This window comes from Nymphaea colorata, chromosome 6, assembly GCF_008831285.2.
Source record: "Nymphaea colorata isolate Beijing-Zhang1983 chromosome 6, ASM883128v2, whole genome shotgun sequence".
NCBI lineage: Eukaryota > Viridiplantae > Streptophyta > Magnoliopsida > Nymphaeales > Nymphaeaceae > Nymphaea > Nymphaea colorata.
This window is the reverse complement of record NC_045143.1, coordinates 22,093,295-22,111,340: the sequence shown is the minus strand read 5'-3', so window position 1 is coordinate 22,111,340 and position 18,046 is coordinate 22,093,295. Positions and strand designations below refer to the sequence as shown.

Here is an 18,046-nt window from a genome sequence, read left to right as displayed (position 1 = left end):
AATTGATTTGGCAAGTGGCAACGCCAGTGTGCCGTTTCATCCAAAAGTTATAGCCACATGTCTGGGATTATCTGTTTTACCTGTTTGGTCTGAATCTGAGAAATCTGTTTTATCAGGTTAGCAGTCCAAGTTAGTTGTGGCATGATGAGGGATAGTAGTTAGTTGATTGTTAAATTCCTTAGTTTGGGTGAGACGAGGAGATCCTGGTTCATTTGGAACTCAGCGGCCTACACAGGAGAAGATCCTGATTCCTATGTAAATAGGCTTCCTACAGTGAATCCGGAGAGAAAGAAAAACGTTTCTCAACCAGGCTTCTTCTGACGTGGAAAGGAGGGAGCAAAGTTGCTCGCTAAATGGCTGTCAAGCAAGCAACGGAAATTGGGAGTTTCTAGACTTCCGATTAAGTGCATGAGCACCTCTTAAGTATAAAGATTTACAGAAAATTCAAGCTGATAAGTCTGATGTACAACATGGGATTTGTAGATTTCTTCATCTAGGTTTGGATAGACAAATCTTCTGGCTTCTCACAGAGCACTTCTCACAATGCACTACTTGTTATGGCATGTTTAATCACATCTGCTCGACACATTGTATCTCAACTGTGATTACTGGTACCTTAAGATGTTTAGAGGATTCAGATCAATGAAAAGGTTTAAATGGAAAGACTGTGAGTGTATGCCCAGTGATGTCGGGGTTGACCATGTCCCACACGTTCTCTCTCTCTCTCCCTCTAGTGTCTTGCGAACAGGGACGTTGTTTCTATTGTTACATAGGATTTTAAAAATATTTATGTTCCTAAAGAAAAAATACTTTGGTAATACTAAAAGGAAAGGAAATTATTAATTAATTGGTTTTTATTAAGAAACAGGACCAGTTTAAAGAGTTCCTATCACTCAAGGGCCTTGACAACAAGAGTGAAACCCTGGACGACTCCTGACCATTATGCATTGAGAGAAGGAAGTGACAAGATTCGAAGTTATTGATTTAACGCACAGTAACATTTGGATTGTGTTACTTTGTAGCTTGAGTTTGATCGACAGATCTAACGGTTCAAAGACTTTAACGACTTCATACTCTTGACATTTAAAGATTTAAGTGACTGCGTTTATGGCGTCGTAATTAAAAAGCAACTTCTTGAAATAAAGATTGCCATTCAACGGTGGGCGTGACGTTATACGTTAAGTTTTTGTTGCACCGGCAGAGGTCGTCATCCTGCATTTATGTGTGCTTTTTCATAAGTGCGTGTTTGTTCACTGATGAAACTGTTGCCGTTTTTTTTCCGTTTTCTTGGCTAAAGTTTTGATGTCCATTCTTATGAACATGTTTTTCAAGTGCTTATTTTTTATTGTTTTATTTTAATTTTATGTACGTAGGAACAAAAGAAAAAATAATAAAAATTTAACCTCTAGATTAGTGTGCATGAGTTCAGAGAGTTAAAGACCATTAAATTTATAATTCTTATAGAAGCTGAACAAAAGCATAAACATAATAGATTTTAATGTGAAGTAACTTTATTTATCAACGGAAGGCTATTGACCTTAGAATTGGTAAAGTATATCAATCTCTTATATATAGGCTGTAAGCATTACAGCTGAGGTAGCTCTTTAAGGAGTTGTTATAGTCATTATCAACATTAGTAACAGATTATCAGTATTAACAACGCAAGGGTTCCTTGATTTGTGCTTGCTATTAGCTGTTCTCACAATTCATCGTCTTGATCTTTGCCACTATATTTGCTACTGCTGATCATTTGTGTTGAAAAGCAATTGCCCACATCTAATTTTCACGTTTCTCTTAATTTAATATTTCACGCTTGCCTGTCTGATTGAATTTGTAGATGACAACACGTAGTATTGGAAAACCTGCAAGCATATTCAGTAAAATAAACGTGGTAGACTGACTGTCCCGAGGTTGTTTCGTAGCAGTTTCTGGGAAATAAGGAACTGACACGTTTTGTTCGTCTCCACATACTTGTCCCGTTCTAGTGGACAGCATAGTGATATGTCCATTGTTTTTGATGAAGTTAAAGGACAAAACAGTGATCTTACTCCATGTATTATCTAGTCAGTAGTAATCGGAGAGATAAATGGGCCTCAAGGGGCATAGTGTAACTAGTCGAGCTAGGAACATGTATAAAGTAGGTCTTTAGTTTGATTTCCGTAAGAGCTATGCTCCTGTGTCTTAAGGTGGTAAGGTGTGACATTCGAGTTGAAAAGTGTACCGTTTTATTGCTGACACCAACGTAGTTCAGGACCTTAGAGGCAGGGGGAATGAGGGGGCTTTTGGGCCTCACTTCAGGCGGTGGGATGATCCTCTCGCTCACCCAAACTAGATAGATAAATGAAGAAGTAGTGGGAACGAGAGAAAGAAAAGCAAAGGGAGCCAAAAAAAGATACGGATGTCAATAAATTCTATTTAGACTCTACATTCAACTGAACGGTATAAAAACATATGATATAAAAAAAATTGTTATCCGATTAATAATTTGAAACCGGATTAAAACTAAGTAAATATTAGCCAGATTATGATTCAGATCAGATTAGGTATAGTTTTAAATAAATATCCTATAATTAATATCTATAACATAGTTTGAATTCAGTTTAAAAATCCGATTTAGATGTTAATCCACAAATTGAATTCTGATTATGAATTTGGATTTCAGATTGAGATATGGTATAGATTTTTTTTTTCCATCTGAATTTGAAAATGTATTCGAACGTGGATATCTATATATTCTAAAAAGTAGATATGGTAAAGTATATATCATACTTGAATATATGTGATTCTATGGAAAGTCATAGAACTACATGTAATAGAGTTGACCAGGGGATTCTGCCTGTTCCAGCAGTTCCTGCATATCCGACGTTTGCGTCGGCTTCAGCATAATCGGATAACAGTGTTTTGCCCCAAAGCACATAAACAAAAGACCTCTTGTTATGGGAAGAGAAGAAAGCAGCAGTAAAGTCCTGCATGTCTTCTTTAATATTTGATTCTTTTTATATATAAATAAATTAAACAATGTAAAATAGGAATGGTTCGTATCTAACTCACGTCCATTTCAATAGCCAACATCACCTACCGAACTCTGCAGAAAAAAATTGCATGCTTCCCATACATGCATGGAGAACAGCCTGTGAAAAATGAGAGAAAAGGAAAAGAGAAAAAAAAGTTGAAAATTAATGGAGAAGGAATCCAAATAGGAGTTTTCAAAGCCATCGTGAGAGAGAAGAAACAAAAAGGTCATCAACTGTGTTGGGGTTAGCCCTGTTCAGGCCAAGATGGTGTGCAAGAGGTGAGTAGCGACAAAAAGGACTTCATTTTCCGATGTAACTGCTTGCCCGGGAACCAGTCAAGGCCAGATCCATCACGCCTAAGGCCAAAAACCCATCACGCCTACCACGCACCAACCCCTCACTTTCCTTTTTCTCGGTGAGCGGGAGCGACCATGACCTGGATGAGACCGGAAAACCCCCATGTTTCCTTCCACTGGGTAGGGGCGTAGCTATGTTTATGTTTGTTGTTGTGTGTGTGTGTGTGTGTGTTTTTTTTTTTTAATTACGAAGGAATTCAAAATTTTAACAGAATATATATATATATATATATATATATATTAAACTAAATTTTTTACATATAAATTTTAAAATTTTTATATTTTAAAAGGGCCAAAGGCCATGTGGCCCCCCACCTTTACCTTCTCCCCTCCCCCTGTTCAAGGGGGCTTGAGTACATGAATGAGTAGACTTTTTGATGCAGACACCATTCAACTTGGTTGTCACTTTAACCTGTTTCAAGGCCTAGATATGTCCTGGTTCAAGTACATAGATACAGGCAAGATACTTTTCTACCTAATCCCCTTTCATGTTTGAGATACAATGTCTTAAGTAGTTTTTTGATTGCAGTATATATCTGGCGTGACCTAAAGTCTTAGAAGTTTAGAATTTTATGAATGTGGATCTTCTGTTTCTGACAAGATCCGAAATCTTATGCTTGAAACATGCAGCAAGGGTTACTGCATGAAAATGCAATCCTTCTTACATTTTCAAATCTATAGACATCAAGTCAAATTCCCTCTCCTGTAACCTGAGATCTATAGATTGGATACATGATAGCCATACTAAATTAACAATTCTTAAATCCACAGTTTGTATCAGCATAACAGGATTTTAGGTAAGTTTCTTATTGAATCCAACTCTCCTATCTAAGATAAAGTGTAATCAACCGCTCCCTGAGTTACCCAATCTGGCACAATCAACTAAAATCATGTTATCCAAATGCACTTTGAGTTAAACAGGGAACTGCTGAAGGAAGATGCCAAATTTTTTTTTCTTAGGGTGCACACACAGATATAGTAAATATAAGTCTAGTTGTATAAAATCTTTCAAAAAAAAAAAAAAATATTTCACATGACCTTAACATGTTTTCCAAAATTTTCATAGTGGCCAAGCTAAAACTTTTAAAAATATTATCATGTGAAGTCAGATATAATACATATAGCTTAGGTTGTATAAAATTTCTACAAACAATATTTCACGGGTGTTCAATATATTTTTCAAAATTTTCATAACGGTGAAGCTAAAATTTTTAAAAATATCATCAAGTGGGTTGGCAGCCGTAGATGGGCCTCATGCTTGGACGAGAAGCTCCAAATCTTTTTGTTGCGTGCGAGCCTACTTCTCTCACCTTGCCATCATGGGTCCGCAGCCAAGTGGGCAATCAGTCATCTACTGGGCTGAAGGAGACCAGGTCGAGATGCATTCGAGGAGGAGTTGCGTAATACAATCTTCTCTTTTCTTCTTCCTTCTTACATTTCATGCTAAGCTTGTGCCGATAGAGACGCGCGCTATCTTCTCGAGCTGGAGAAAAATCTGTTAGGCTTCATTTGTTTCACTATAGTACTATTTGAGATTTGCATTAATATGAGATCTCATATCCATGAATTTATGGTCGAATCTTCTTCTCTTTCATCCGATCTTAAATTTAATGATTCTTAACATATAGCATAGATTTAAAATCAATGTTATTGAGATCTTCATTGAGAATCTTTTTAAACATACCTTTGTATGCACACTTGGAGCTAAGTTGTGTTTGATATCCTCAGGACTTAAATGGACGCTGACCTAAGATCCTTTGACCCACATTATATGTAAATACTGGATCTTACCGTTGCGTGAAAAATAGGATCTGAGATCTTCAGTTTATAGCCAAAGCTTTAGATTTTACTTCGTAAGGGAAGAAGATCTGACCTTTAAATCTATGAACTTGAGGTTTTCAATAATCTTAAAATCAACTTGAAATCATTTCAAATCCAAGACTACCAAATACCCGTTAGAAAAAACCAACCATATTTTTCAGAAATTAGCGCCCGTTTGGCCCCATCGATGCCCTTGGTCCTCTTTGACTGGACAGGTGACGAAGGCCCACTTGGCAGTCGAAACAAGTTTGGAAAAAAGGAAAAAAAAAAATCGAGAAAATAGGAAACCTTGAATTAAGACAAAGTTGTCAAGGTCGGTCTCAACTGGCGGGCAATTTATCGATTTATTGCAAATTGATGAGAAACTTCACTGTCGTCTCTTTTATTTATTTATTTATTTATTTTTTAAATTTTAATATAAACATTATAAACAAAATTAGATTCGCAAGTTCCTCAATTGATCTTGTGCACTCTGTCAAAGTTTTGCCATCTGTGTCGGCAATTGTTTTGCGCATCATTCATATGACGACCGAATGACATAACACCAAAACCGCTCTAGACCAACCTTTCAGTTTGCTCAATTTTCAAGATTTAATAAAAAACTGCTCAACGTTTAAGAGAGATTCTCAAAGAGTTACTTATTAGCATAAACCATTATTTTTTTTATATATATAAAATGATAGAGATGTCTTCCTGCAGATGGAGGATCAGTGGTTTAACAAGAAAAGTTTTTTTTTTTTTTTTTTGGTTATTTTAGATAAAAAATAATGTCAACTATATTCATAGGAAGCTTCTTGAGAAATTTTCTTGAAGGATGACGATGTATTTGTTAATTTTTAAACGTTAAGCAAGTATTTAATTCAAAGATTGAGCACCTTTATTAAAATGCATTTTTCTTCAAGGGGAAAACTTAACAAACTCATCCGAATCCTGTCCGTCGGATGAACGTGCATTGCATTATTGGCATTGTAGTTGGGAACTTTCTTAATCGGTTAGCAACGGATGAGTTTTTCTGGATAGTCCATACGAAATGTGTGTGTGGACATATCGGCTGTAGGTATGATTATGAGAATCTCGTCTTCTTCTTCTTTGAGTAATTGTGAGCAATCTTTTTTTCTTTTTGCTTTGGTTATTCATAATCACCCAACTCACTCATACGGACCATCTGATTCATTATGAATAGTTGAAAGATAAACACAAACAAAAGAGTGATGAATAGATTCGTCACATAGTATTGGTTCACATTTTTTTTTTGTTTTTCTATTAAACATCCATCACAATGAATGGATGACCTTCATGACTGAACTCTCTCTCTCTCTCTCTCTCTATATATATATATATATATATATATATATATAGAGAGAGAGAGAGAGAGAGAGAGAGAGAGAGAGAGAGAATCCATTTAACCTGCCATGTGGAAAATGGCAACATCAACAGGAAAAGAAAGAAAGGGGGGTGCTTGAAGCATAAGCAAGGAAGCAGATGTTTATATCAAAAGTATTTTATTGGCAAAGAGACGATATTCGCGGAAAAAAAGTAATACAAAGAAGAAAGGTGATGTAAAGCAGGGAATGTAACTTGACAAAAGAAAAGATGGGTTTCTAGTAACTAAGGGTTAAAGCATATGACATACTCCTCTTGACATGGACAAATGTCGCAAAAATTGGGAAACATCAACGATATGCTGTATTGGCCTGTATCGGTTATTATTAAATTCAATATATTTTTCATTTGTTGTTTTTGGCTCACGATTGATGGATTGTAAATGCATCGGGTTGGATTTGGAAAAACCATTTGGACCAAATAATTAATTTTGGGTGAGCGGAAGAAGGATCGATCACTCATCACCCTACAGAGAGCTAAGCTAAACCTTCTACCCAATCTCTTGTGCTACAATCTTTATTTTGCATGTCCTTGGGTCAACTAATTGATTGCTTTGGAGATATTATCTAGTTGCATAACTAAATATGAATCTGAAGTCCAATATTTGATTGATTGGATTCTTTCCTTGCTTAGGTAATAAAGGTAGGTTGCTTATATCTGATTAGGATCCAACAAAGATCTGACCCAATTGGATATAAATTTTGGAGCTTATGTCAGTCGAGCCTGAATTCGGTTTTGGAAAATGAGGTCCAAATCTAGAATTCAATTACACAAACGCCTAATTAATAGCTACATCGGACAGAGATCCAAATCCATCTAAAATTTCTGGGCATGGATTTTATTTCTGGCCTGGCCATGTGTACCGGACGCTCAATCTTTGCCCCTTTCCCTTTGTTTCATTCCTTACTACTCTTCTTCAGTTTTGCTTTTTCTTTCGCTCTATCTTTTACTTTTACGTTTTTTAAGAGCAAAACTTTCCTAGGCAACTCTGCACCGTTGGTTTGATTCTAACGATGCTTTTGTGTCTGTGTTTCAATGGGGGTGATAACAATTTATTAATTGACATATAAATTAGGGTTGTATTTGGTATCGACTCTGTTCTGATACCTTTACATGAGCTTATGTTAAGTTTGATCCAAGTTGCACTTTTCAGCTTTCAAACTGACCTGTTAATGGACCCGACTCGGTTTTGATACCACAAACTTTTATTATTTTTAAAGTAAAAAATGGGACAGGTGAATTGCTGGTTGAAAACTAAACCAAGGAAAGGAAACTCGTTTTTGGCAACCTGACTTTGGATAAAATGGAAATGAGATTCTTTTCCCCAAGTATTTGCCCTATGTGCTTTCTCATAACATTGCAATTTTGAATCATAAACTTCAGACACATATTAATTTTTTTTGTTTCAAAACAATACAAGAAAGGTTTCTTGGGTCTGAATTTTGACTTGTTTAGGCTTCCTTTCCTTTTTTTTTTCAATTGAAAGGTGAACAGTTGGGGGACACATGTATGATGATGGAGAAACCACTTCCTTTCCATCTATGAACATGATTTTGATCTCTCCCTAGAAAATGAAGAGGACCAAAATTCTGCAAGAAAAAAAAGAAATATCTTTAAGTCGGTCCATCGATGATCGTGTGATCTAACGTAGCAAGTGGGCCAGTCTCCCTACGTCAACTCAGACAAAGGGAAAGGAATGGGACGGATTAAGCACAGAAACCCCCACGGTTACAGTCTTCTCCAAAAACGGCCGGCGGTTCCTTCTTCAAGTTCAAATACCGCCTCTCTCCAGGCCTTCTCTCTCTCTCTCTCTCTCTCTGTTACCACCAACTGATCACGCTTCGAAAGAAAGAGGGAGAGAGTCAGTGCTCCTTCTCTCTGATCCGATTCGTTCCCCAACCTCAAAAACCCCAGCTCGTGGATTCTACCATGGACTACCCATCTTCAGACGAGATGGATCTCGATGATGGGTGGGAGATGCTAGATGATGAAGGATTCCTTGTTGCTGGGAGGGAATTCGTTTCTACAGATGTTGGTCTTCATGACAAATCTTTATTGGTGGATGTCAATTACTTCATCTGCCCTCCTTCTCCTCCACCTCCTCGCCATCATCTGATTCAAGGTCCAGCAGTGGGCATTGAAGACGTGGATGTCATGCCACCTTGGTTGGAACCAAGAATTGAGAAGAATTTGGAGGAGGAGGAGGAAGAGGAAGAGAAGGAGATTCCTGTTTTTAGTATTACTTTGCAGAAGGAAATCTTTCTGCAACAAACTGGCACTTTGCCTAAATTCGTCGACATAAAAGCAGCAGTGCTGCCGGAAATATTCCACGGCGGGGCTGCTCCGGGTGAGGAACGCTCCATGAATTCCGATGAGTTCCCCGGTGTTCCCAAGTTGGTTGTTGGTCAAGAGAAGAATGAGGGGAGCAGTATGATGGGTCGCACGCTGGTTGAAGGGGAGAAGAGTCATGGATCGGGGTTCACGATTTGGAGGTGGAGGATCGAGGGGATGGGGGTTCTGTGTTCGTTCGGCCGGATGGTAGCTGCCACCGCCGTCGCCGCCGCTGCTGCAACCATATGCGTCGTAGTGCTGGGAGGAAACCAGAGCCAAAAGGAACACCGACAGCAGCAGCAGCAGCAGAAGATACAGAACCAGAAGATCAGGTTCCACGTCTATGCAGATGACTCGGTTCGTTCTTCTTCATCCCCTTTACGATTTTTTTTTTTTTTTCGTTTCTTTTTCTTTCTGCAATTCTTGGCACTGTTGGGGAATCTGCTCCGGATTCTGGCTCAATTTCTACGGTGGGCCAGTGAGAGAATAATAGATGGTAAGAGTTGAAGCTGGTCGAGAGCGACAGGAGCGCTGAGCCTCATCATCTACTAGAAAAAGATTCAAGGAGAGGGACGAAAACAAAACGGAAAAATCTTATGGAAGGAGAAGAGAACGAAAAAAGAAGATGAGTGTCGTGATTGGCACGGTTGATCACGTGGGTTGCCACCCACTTGGTGTAGTCCGGGGGATGACTGATTGGTGCGCCATGGTTATCGCTTCTCTTTCTTCTTGTGCTCGAAATTCGTTTTCTTTAAAATTTACTTTTTTTTTGCACGACGTATTTTAGAATTAAACACGGAAATATTTATTTATTTATGTAGTTAGTTATTTGTGTGTGAGAGAGAGATTGTGGGCGTTTGACTATGCACCTCTTACGGTGGAAAAATTTTCAATCTTATATCTTTGCCATGGCATTAAAGATACATGTTTTTACGACAATTGTTTAAAACAGTTTTTACGACAGTAATTATAGAAAGTTTCCTGCACTTGTATCTACTTATTTTCCAATATAAAAACTTGGCATCTACTTGAAAAATAATAATCTTACATAAAAGAATGGGAGGAGAGAAAGTAAGAAAGAAAGCTCTAGGGGACTACGTTTGGAGTTCTGGGTAAGTCATGGAGTCCATTTATGCAGTTAAAATCAAAATCTTGGGGTTATGTTTGAATACATGGTATTGTATTGTAGAGATGAAACTTTAATTCAAATTTTATGAAAAACTTCTACCACAAAACAAACGCGGAATAAATAAACAGGTTCTTTATGGAGAGTAAAATTTCATCTAAACAAGTGGAAGTTGGGTTCAAGTAAAAATTTTTCATTGTTGCTTTTTCAACCCTGTTTATACATCAAGATGTGTGTCAAGAAAACTTTTATATATAAACAAATATGGAACTAAAACACCTAGACAAAAGTTACAGGTTTATTTCCTAAAAGCCACCTGACTACTCAATATCTAGTATTTTATTGCTTGGACCTTTAATATTATGTATTCAAATGTTATCCAGTAGGCTGAAGATATAAAAGCATGGCTTTCACCGCAAATCTGTAAGATGTTAGAATCTCGTATCTATAGACTTTCTCACCTTAAACTCTTGTAGCATAAATGCATAAATTTAAAATCTATGTTATTGACATCAAGATCACACATCTTTTTATGCAACATTAAACTTTTTTTTTTTTAATGCAGTATCATCAGATTTTAGATCCGAAACTAACCGGTAACGATTTTCTTAATTAAATATTTAAAGATAAAAGTTTGTGGGTAAACTCATCTTTTAAAAGTTTGTGAGACAAAGGGACGCGTGTTCCTCCTGCCGCAAACGATGGACAGGTGTGCTGGAAAATAGTTACTTTTTCAGGCTTGGTGTCCCTATCGTTTCAAAAGCTTTCCTGACTCGTCGTTTCAGCCATAAATTATTTTTTTCGGTTAAAAAAATTTTACAACAAAATATTAGTTTATGGGAATTTGGCCTCTGTTGATCATTTTTAAATTACTTACTATATTAAAAATGTAAAATAAACTTTTTGATGTTAGTGTATTTATATATTAGGCCAACATGAAACCGAGTCATTTCCAAAATGCGCATAAACAGCATGGTGTTCGCCAAACACATGTTCTTATAACACATGATTAAATAAATAATTGTGTTCTTGTTTCATGAAATATGATTTGATTATGAATGTTCTACTTGGATATTGGATCATGTTTCTTGTTCCAAAAACAATGGTTTTCTTGAACCATGCGTGTTCTAAGATGATGTCGTTCAATGTCGAGGCTCTTTCAGCGGTGATTTTGTGCATTTATATATTTAGTTTTCCGAATCTACTTACTGGTGTCTGTCTGGTGTTCGCAGAGGATCAAGGAAATACTTCACCATGCTGGCAGATTAAACCAGACGCTTTCAGTGTCGAGAGGGATTCCAATTACAGGAGCACAAATTAGCTTTCGAAATTAAATATATATATATATATATATGTGTGTGTGTTGGACCTTTAGATGATCCACTAATAGAAGTCCATGTATATTTAGAAGGTGATAGCTTATGCCTCTCATTTGCCTTCTTCGAACTAAATATAAGTTTGACTTGCAATTCTCCTCAACCTCGTCGTGTGAAATGAGATTATAGTTACTTATTTAGCATATAATAGGCACTTGATATATTTTAATGTAAAATTCATGGTTGTGACGGTTGATGGTATGATTGTTATTTATCGGTGTTGCCTTTTATATATATATATATATATATATATATATATATATATATATATATATATATCAGCATTCAGTTTTTCTATAAGGGAGTGAGTGGTGACTCTAATATCCAGAGTCACCTAAGGGCCATATCCATATAAAGCATTGGATATAAAACATGTAAGAAAAATAGGAAGAAAAATATATAAACTAATATAAATTTTCCTTGTTTTTCTTTTAACCGTTTATCATATTAAATCATTAGATTAGATGGTTTTGATTAAATGACTAAGTGACTTTACAAAAATACAGTCACCATTCTATTTTTCCATGTACATATAAAAGCGATTTGACTCACATTTTGCACGATTATTATGGAAGTTATGGTCACAATGGGATGCTTCAACTCCAAAGGGCGTAGTGTAGCAGGTTGGACTTGTAGGCCGATGAAAATCCAGTCATCAATTCGATTCTCATGGGCTCAACTCTTGTGAACTATAAACAATAGATGAACAACATTTTGGCGTATTGTAGCTCACCTAGATCCTGAATGGGCTCTGGACCTTGAGGGCGGAGGAAAGGATGAGGGAGTTCAGCCTCTTTGAGGCATCTCCCTTCTCCATCCTCTCATCCCGAACACCACAATTAGGTGTTCAAAAAGCCAAATCCCAATATTGATCTATCAATTGGAAAGAGAACTTTCTTAACGAATTAGATTTAACTTCAAATCAAATTATAATGAAGGGGAAGTGAACTTACGGTTACATCCCTTTGTTTTGAGATCAAGGCATGCTCTTGTGCTTGAAGAGAAGTTTGGGATCTGAGAAAATTCAATTACTCCTTAGTAGGGGCTAAAAGACAAAAATACCCTTGATTTGTGAAAAGGAAAAGCGCTCCTATCTGCAAGACAAAGTTGGAAAAGAAAAACATTGCATTTTTAACAAGATATCTCTCTTTGCCTTGTCAAAACACTCTTACCAAATGAAATACCTAAAAAATTTAGCAACGTATTGAAGATTGTTATAATCAGGGAGGACTGACTTATGAAAGAGGTTGTTAAGTGGTTAGTTGTCTTGGTTTCTAACCTTTTTTTGCCTATAACTAAAACTGCTAAGAGTGAGTAGGAATATACCAGAATAGATGCACTATATCAAAGTCCATTTCAACACTCAAACCTCAGGTCTCAAACGCACAGATGCGTGTGCCTTAAGGGAAATGGTTGTAACACCTCAAAATTTAGTCTCGTATTGAACATTATGAGAGATCTTAGAAGACTTATAAAATGAGTTACTAAGTGGTTGATTGTCTTGGTTCATGTTCTTAGTCTTTGTTCTAATTAGAGCTACCAACAGCCTTGGATTCATGGTGGGTTTTATTATGGTGACATTAAAAACCCTATGCTTGTCATGCTTGATCACAGTGCTGACTGCATGGGGCTACAAAGCACATTACATTCCCATAGCTCAAAGGTCCTCACTATTTCTTGCCTCAGAAAAAAACGTCTATATAAAAGAACATCATTCCTCAATCCCCACAAAGAAGAAACTATGGTAGGGAAAAAAGGGATGGTAGGGAAAAATGGGACAAGGAAATAAGGGTGTACCTTGAATTTTGATGCTAGAATTCAATGCCAAAAGTGGAACAAAGAAACAATGGAGAGAGAGGAATGACGATGCAAATATGTAGTTGGGAGAATAAGGACTCGTACATCCAAGGCTCTCCTTCATTCATCACCCAACAAAGGAGAAAAGAAAATCATTAAGAGAAATAGGAATTACACACACCACCGATGCAGCTTTCCCAAAACAACAAAATAGACTTCCAAACAAAAAAGTGGAGTAATAGATCTTCAGAAAATCCAAGTGTCAGTGGATTGCCATTATCCTGTCACCACTAACCTACACAGGATAATCTTCCAAAAGAAATGAAAGATAATGCCAACCATCTCCTACCAAAAAGATGATGGTGCACAGCTACAGGCAATTCAGCACTCCCCTCAAACTGGAGTGCAGATTTACCACGTCGATGATGAAACGACTCCTTCCCTAGGGCTTTACCTTACCTGGCCTTTGATGCAAAGATAACATCCACCCTTGAGGCATCTTCTTTAGCACCACCCATCTCTTCTTTCGAACCACATGTCAATGTGTTGTGTTTTGCGCTTTCATGAAAAACAGAGTTTGCAAAAGCTGCTTGATTCTGCAAAATAATTTAATAAGCTGCGATTAAAATACATCAGCTAACAAGTATTGTTTCTCAGACAACATTGGCGCGGTACTCAGTTTTGGCAGAGGAACTGACAGTTCGTTGCTTTGTGCTGAGTTAAAATTATACGATTGGTTTTTCTTATTATTTATTAATCAAATGCCTTTTGCTTATATGTTGCCAACACTAGACACTGTATATGCTAGGAGTGGGCACTGGGCAAGGAGCCCATCGGGCTTTCACTCCTCAAGCCTGGACCAGGCCGAGGTAGGGTTGAACTGGGCTGAATCCGATAACTTTTTATTATTTTTAGTTATATTTTATATAATATATATTTTTATTAATTTTATTTATACTATACATGTATATGTTTATATAATATATATATTATTTTATTTATTAAAATTGAACCAGACCGGATGGGGCAGGGTCCAAGCTGCCGAAATAGGACCGGGGCCGGCTTGGCCGATGCCCATCCCCTAGTGTATGCCCTCATTATTAATGGTTTTGTTTCATGCTTGTTACATATTGTACAATTGCAACCTAAAATTTTTGTAGGTTCAGCAGTCTCTCTAGCAACAAAAGGTATTGTGGCGATACGACATGCATACATTTTTTTTTGATACATTTCAAGCCGTACCTGAGGAATCTCTTTAATTATATGTATATGAGATTGTAAATATTTAAAGTTTTAATGTAAAATGTACACGAAATTATTGTATCTAGAGTTGTCAATGAATTAGATTTGAATCAGTTCTACATTTTATTTAACTTTTCAATTTAAAATGTACATGAAATTGTTGCATCTTGAAAAGTGAATGGATCAGATTTGAATTAGATCTACACCTTACCATATCCGATTTATTGGATATCCACATATTCATATTTAAAGTTTAATGGGAAAATTCTATAAGACATGTGAATCCAAAACTTAAATCCAAAACCAAAACCAAAACCAAATCCAATTTTAACTTTACAACGAATCCAAAACCGGCTTTTGAATACATAATTAACGAATCCAAACCACATTATTAAACATTAAAACCTGACTTTAATATTGTATATTTATTTAAAGCTAAATTTGCTGTCTACTTTTTTTTTTTTTAAAAAAAATTGAATCTGGATAATTTGATCAGATGTATAACTTTTTGCATCTCAATATCCAATTAGATTTCTTAATCAAACGTCAAATTTTTTTACGCGAACAATTTGGTCGAATGACTCATCCGAATCACGTCCATTGACATCCTTGATTGTATCCCAGAAGAATTATTTTTGTTCAAATCCTCTTTCCCATGTAATGACAGATCTACCAGTGTCGGTCTCTGAACGATTCACTAGAATGTAGCATCACAACTCTTGTCTTAAATATGGATTGGATTTGAACCGTGCATACATCAAACCTTAGCATACAACAAACAAGCGATGCTGTTTAAATGAATTAGTCCCATAAGATACATATATATATATATATATATAATGAATCTGGATTAAGTAATTGATCAGATGTCATTATTATACATCTTAATATCCAATCTGCAGATTTCTTATTTGGATGTGAATTTTTTATTCCATATTTGACTTTAATTTTTTGAAGCAATTTGGTTGAGTATCTCAGATCCATCGACACATTTTGTTGTATCCCACATGAATGATTTTTCGTTAATATCTTCCGGCATTAGAGCTGCCTACTGTTTTCCACGTAATAACAGATCTACCGTTCAAATCCAATGTCTCTGAATTCGGCATCCGTGACTCTATACGAAATCTTCATTGGGTTTGAACGATCCATCGAATTTTCGATTGACTTCCCAGCACTAATTTTGCAGTTTGAGTTAAGTGCATGCACGAAAAGGTAGACCTGGGCATCGGGCCAGCCCGAGTTACGATAAAAATAAATTTTTAAATATAAAATATATATTATTAATAAAAAAATTATTTAAATGTTGTCGGTCGGGCCAGATCGGGCTTCGTTAGAATGACCCGGGCCGGCCTATCGGGCCCGGGCCCGTACCAGGTACCGGCCGATGGCCAGGCCCGGCGCCCAAGTTTACCAAAAGGGAGATGAGAGTATTTTTTTTTCCAATTTTTATAAAGTAGTTGGCATTTTAGACTTTTTCTTTTTTCACATCTGTTTTTTACCCTTTTAAAAACTTCTTTCTTGTATTTTAGTGAGCGCATTTTGATCAGCAGTGTGTGCACATAACCAAGTTTGCTAATTTTGCATGGGAAGGAGAAATAATCTGAATTAATTTCTTTTATCACCTCCATGTCATGGCCGTCACTGCCCTTATTTCCTGGTTTCACCACATGCTTATCGATGATCATTTTTTTCCTAATATTTTCAGTAAACTACTGGCTGACTTTCTTTGGTATTATTTTAAGTGGCAGTTGGAATGAATATTCCTGACATTTGCTCCTACCAACAAGTCAGCCATTATATTTTTAGGGCGTTGAGTAGATCGTCTTGCACATGATTTGGGAGAGAGCAAATTATTGACCAATTTTTTTTCTTCTGGATTAGCTGAAATTAGTTGTCGCTTCTAACAAAGTATCATGCGTTTTAGGTTAGAAATGACATACAATCGGATTCTGATTCTGATTGGACTTAGTTTTAAATGAATCTTATATCCAATTCTCTTACATTTTGAAAATTGGCCAGAGTCGATTTAAAATTCAGATTTGGATTTAGATTGGGATATGAAAAGAAAAATCAGATTCGAATCTGATTCAAATCGTGAAACCAAATTTTAAATTTGGATATGACCTTTTCTTTGTTCACATGCAAATCTAAATATATGAATATCCAAAAAAACAAATACAGTTAAAGTTATATCCAATTGGAATCTTTAAAAGTAAAAACTAGAAAATATTTTCACCCTGTTATCAAAATGCCCATATGATAAAAAGTAGAAACATGTCTTCTCATGTTCCATGCTTCCCAACCTTTTATTAGAATAGAATAAGCTGTCCAGAAAGGACAGACCTTGGCTGCTAAGACAAAACAGTAGTGCTCAAACTATACCCAACATGAGTCAAGAAAAAAGACAAAGGCAACGGCACTACTTAGACAAAATGGTGGTGTTCATTCTATACACAGCAAGCTTAAAAAAAATGATAGAAAAGACCACAAAGTCAAAATCATAGGTACAAATAACATTTTGGAGTTTTAAATGGCGACATTTTTTTTTATATAATACGGCAAACTTGAAAAAATGGGAAAAGTACAAAAAGAAGAAAAAATAAAATAAGTAAGAAAATAATAATGCAAACATTAAAAGGTAAGTAGATTTGTAACAAATAAAAAATGAAAAAAAAATGTTTGGCATTAAAAAATAAAAAAAATGAATAAAGTGAGAAAAGTTTTTAACGTAAGACATGCAAGAGCATCTCAAGAAGTATCTTTTGAATGGAGAAGTCTGACATGCAAGAGCATCTCAAACGTTCAGTGTCAAATTGTTTTTGTGGGGTGGACAGCAGGGCTCCTGCTTTAGACTGTATGTTTTTGTTAATGGACTGTTGTGTTCACGGTGGACAGAATTCCTAGACTTTTTTTTCTCCTCGTGTAAAAGTCGTATCCAGCAACAATTGGTGGGGAAGGCGATGCTTTCTTCCTTACGGCAGACCACAAGACAGGCATTGTTAAAATCCTCCAACATATTAAATTGAATGACCAAGGTCACTATTATAATCGCCAAACGTGTTGAAAGCATCTTTGTGATAATATGTTCTTTTGTCAAAGGACTTCTCAACGACAGTATATGCCCTCCACATATAACAACATAGACAATGACACATGGGGTGAAGTTTCTTCAGGCAACATTGTTCGTCAATATGCTCATTCACTGAAGTTTATATTCACTGGCTTAATTTCTGCAATAATTTCTCAAGTTTTGTTTAACATGTATTTACTTGTTTGTAGTATCTCCACCAAGACACACACAGGGATGGACTCGAGCTCTTGACCCTGCAACTTTGAGACATTGGCAAAAAAATAATCTGTGTGAACACACTCAAGCAGCCAATCGATAGAGAAACATAATTTTTGACAACTTTTATTGGATCATTGGCACAATACCTAGAAAGTACACTATTGATATTTCACAAGTGGTCAGAATTACCTAATTCATTTAAAGTAGATTTTTAGAAATATGTGCAGGTCATTAATGTTGTTTTCGTCTTAACTTTTAAAAATTTATTGTCATATCCCATTTGTTGTTAGTTCTACTTTGTTTTATAT

The 18,046-nt window shown here is 36.2% G+C and overlaps 1 protein-coding gene across 1 annotated transcript; it reads left to right on the top strand.

Moving 5' to 3' along the window:
- Positions 1 to 8,280: 8,280 nt before the first annotated feature.
- LOC116256841 (uncharacterized) lies at positions 8,281 to 11,608 on the top strand. The gene is made up of 2 exons (XM_031633352.2): positions 8,281 to 9,262; positions 11,264 to 11,608. Exons 1-2 carry the CDS (start codon positions 8,504 to 8,506, stop codon positions 11,363 to 11,365), a joined length of 861 nt encoding a protein of 286 aa, XP_031489212.1. The 5' UTR covers positions 8,281 to 8,503; the 3' UTR covers positions 11,366 to 11,608.
- Positions 11,609 to 18,046: the final 6,438 nt, after the last annotated feature.

Coding starts and splice junctions, on each gene's coding strand:
- LOC116256841 (XM_031633352.2), top strand. CDS start 8,504: ATGGACTACCCATCTTCAGACGAGATGGATCTCGATGATGGGTGGGAG. Junction 9,263..11,263: donor ACGTCTATGCAGATGACTCG/GTTCGTTCTTCT, acceptor TGGTGTTCGCAG/AGGATCAAGGAAATACTTCA.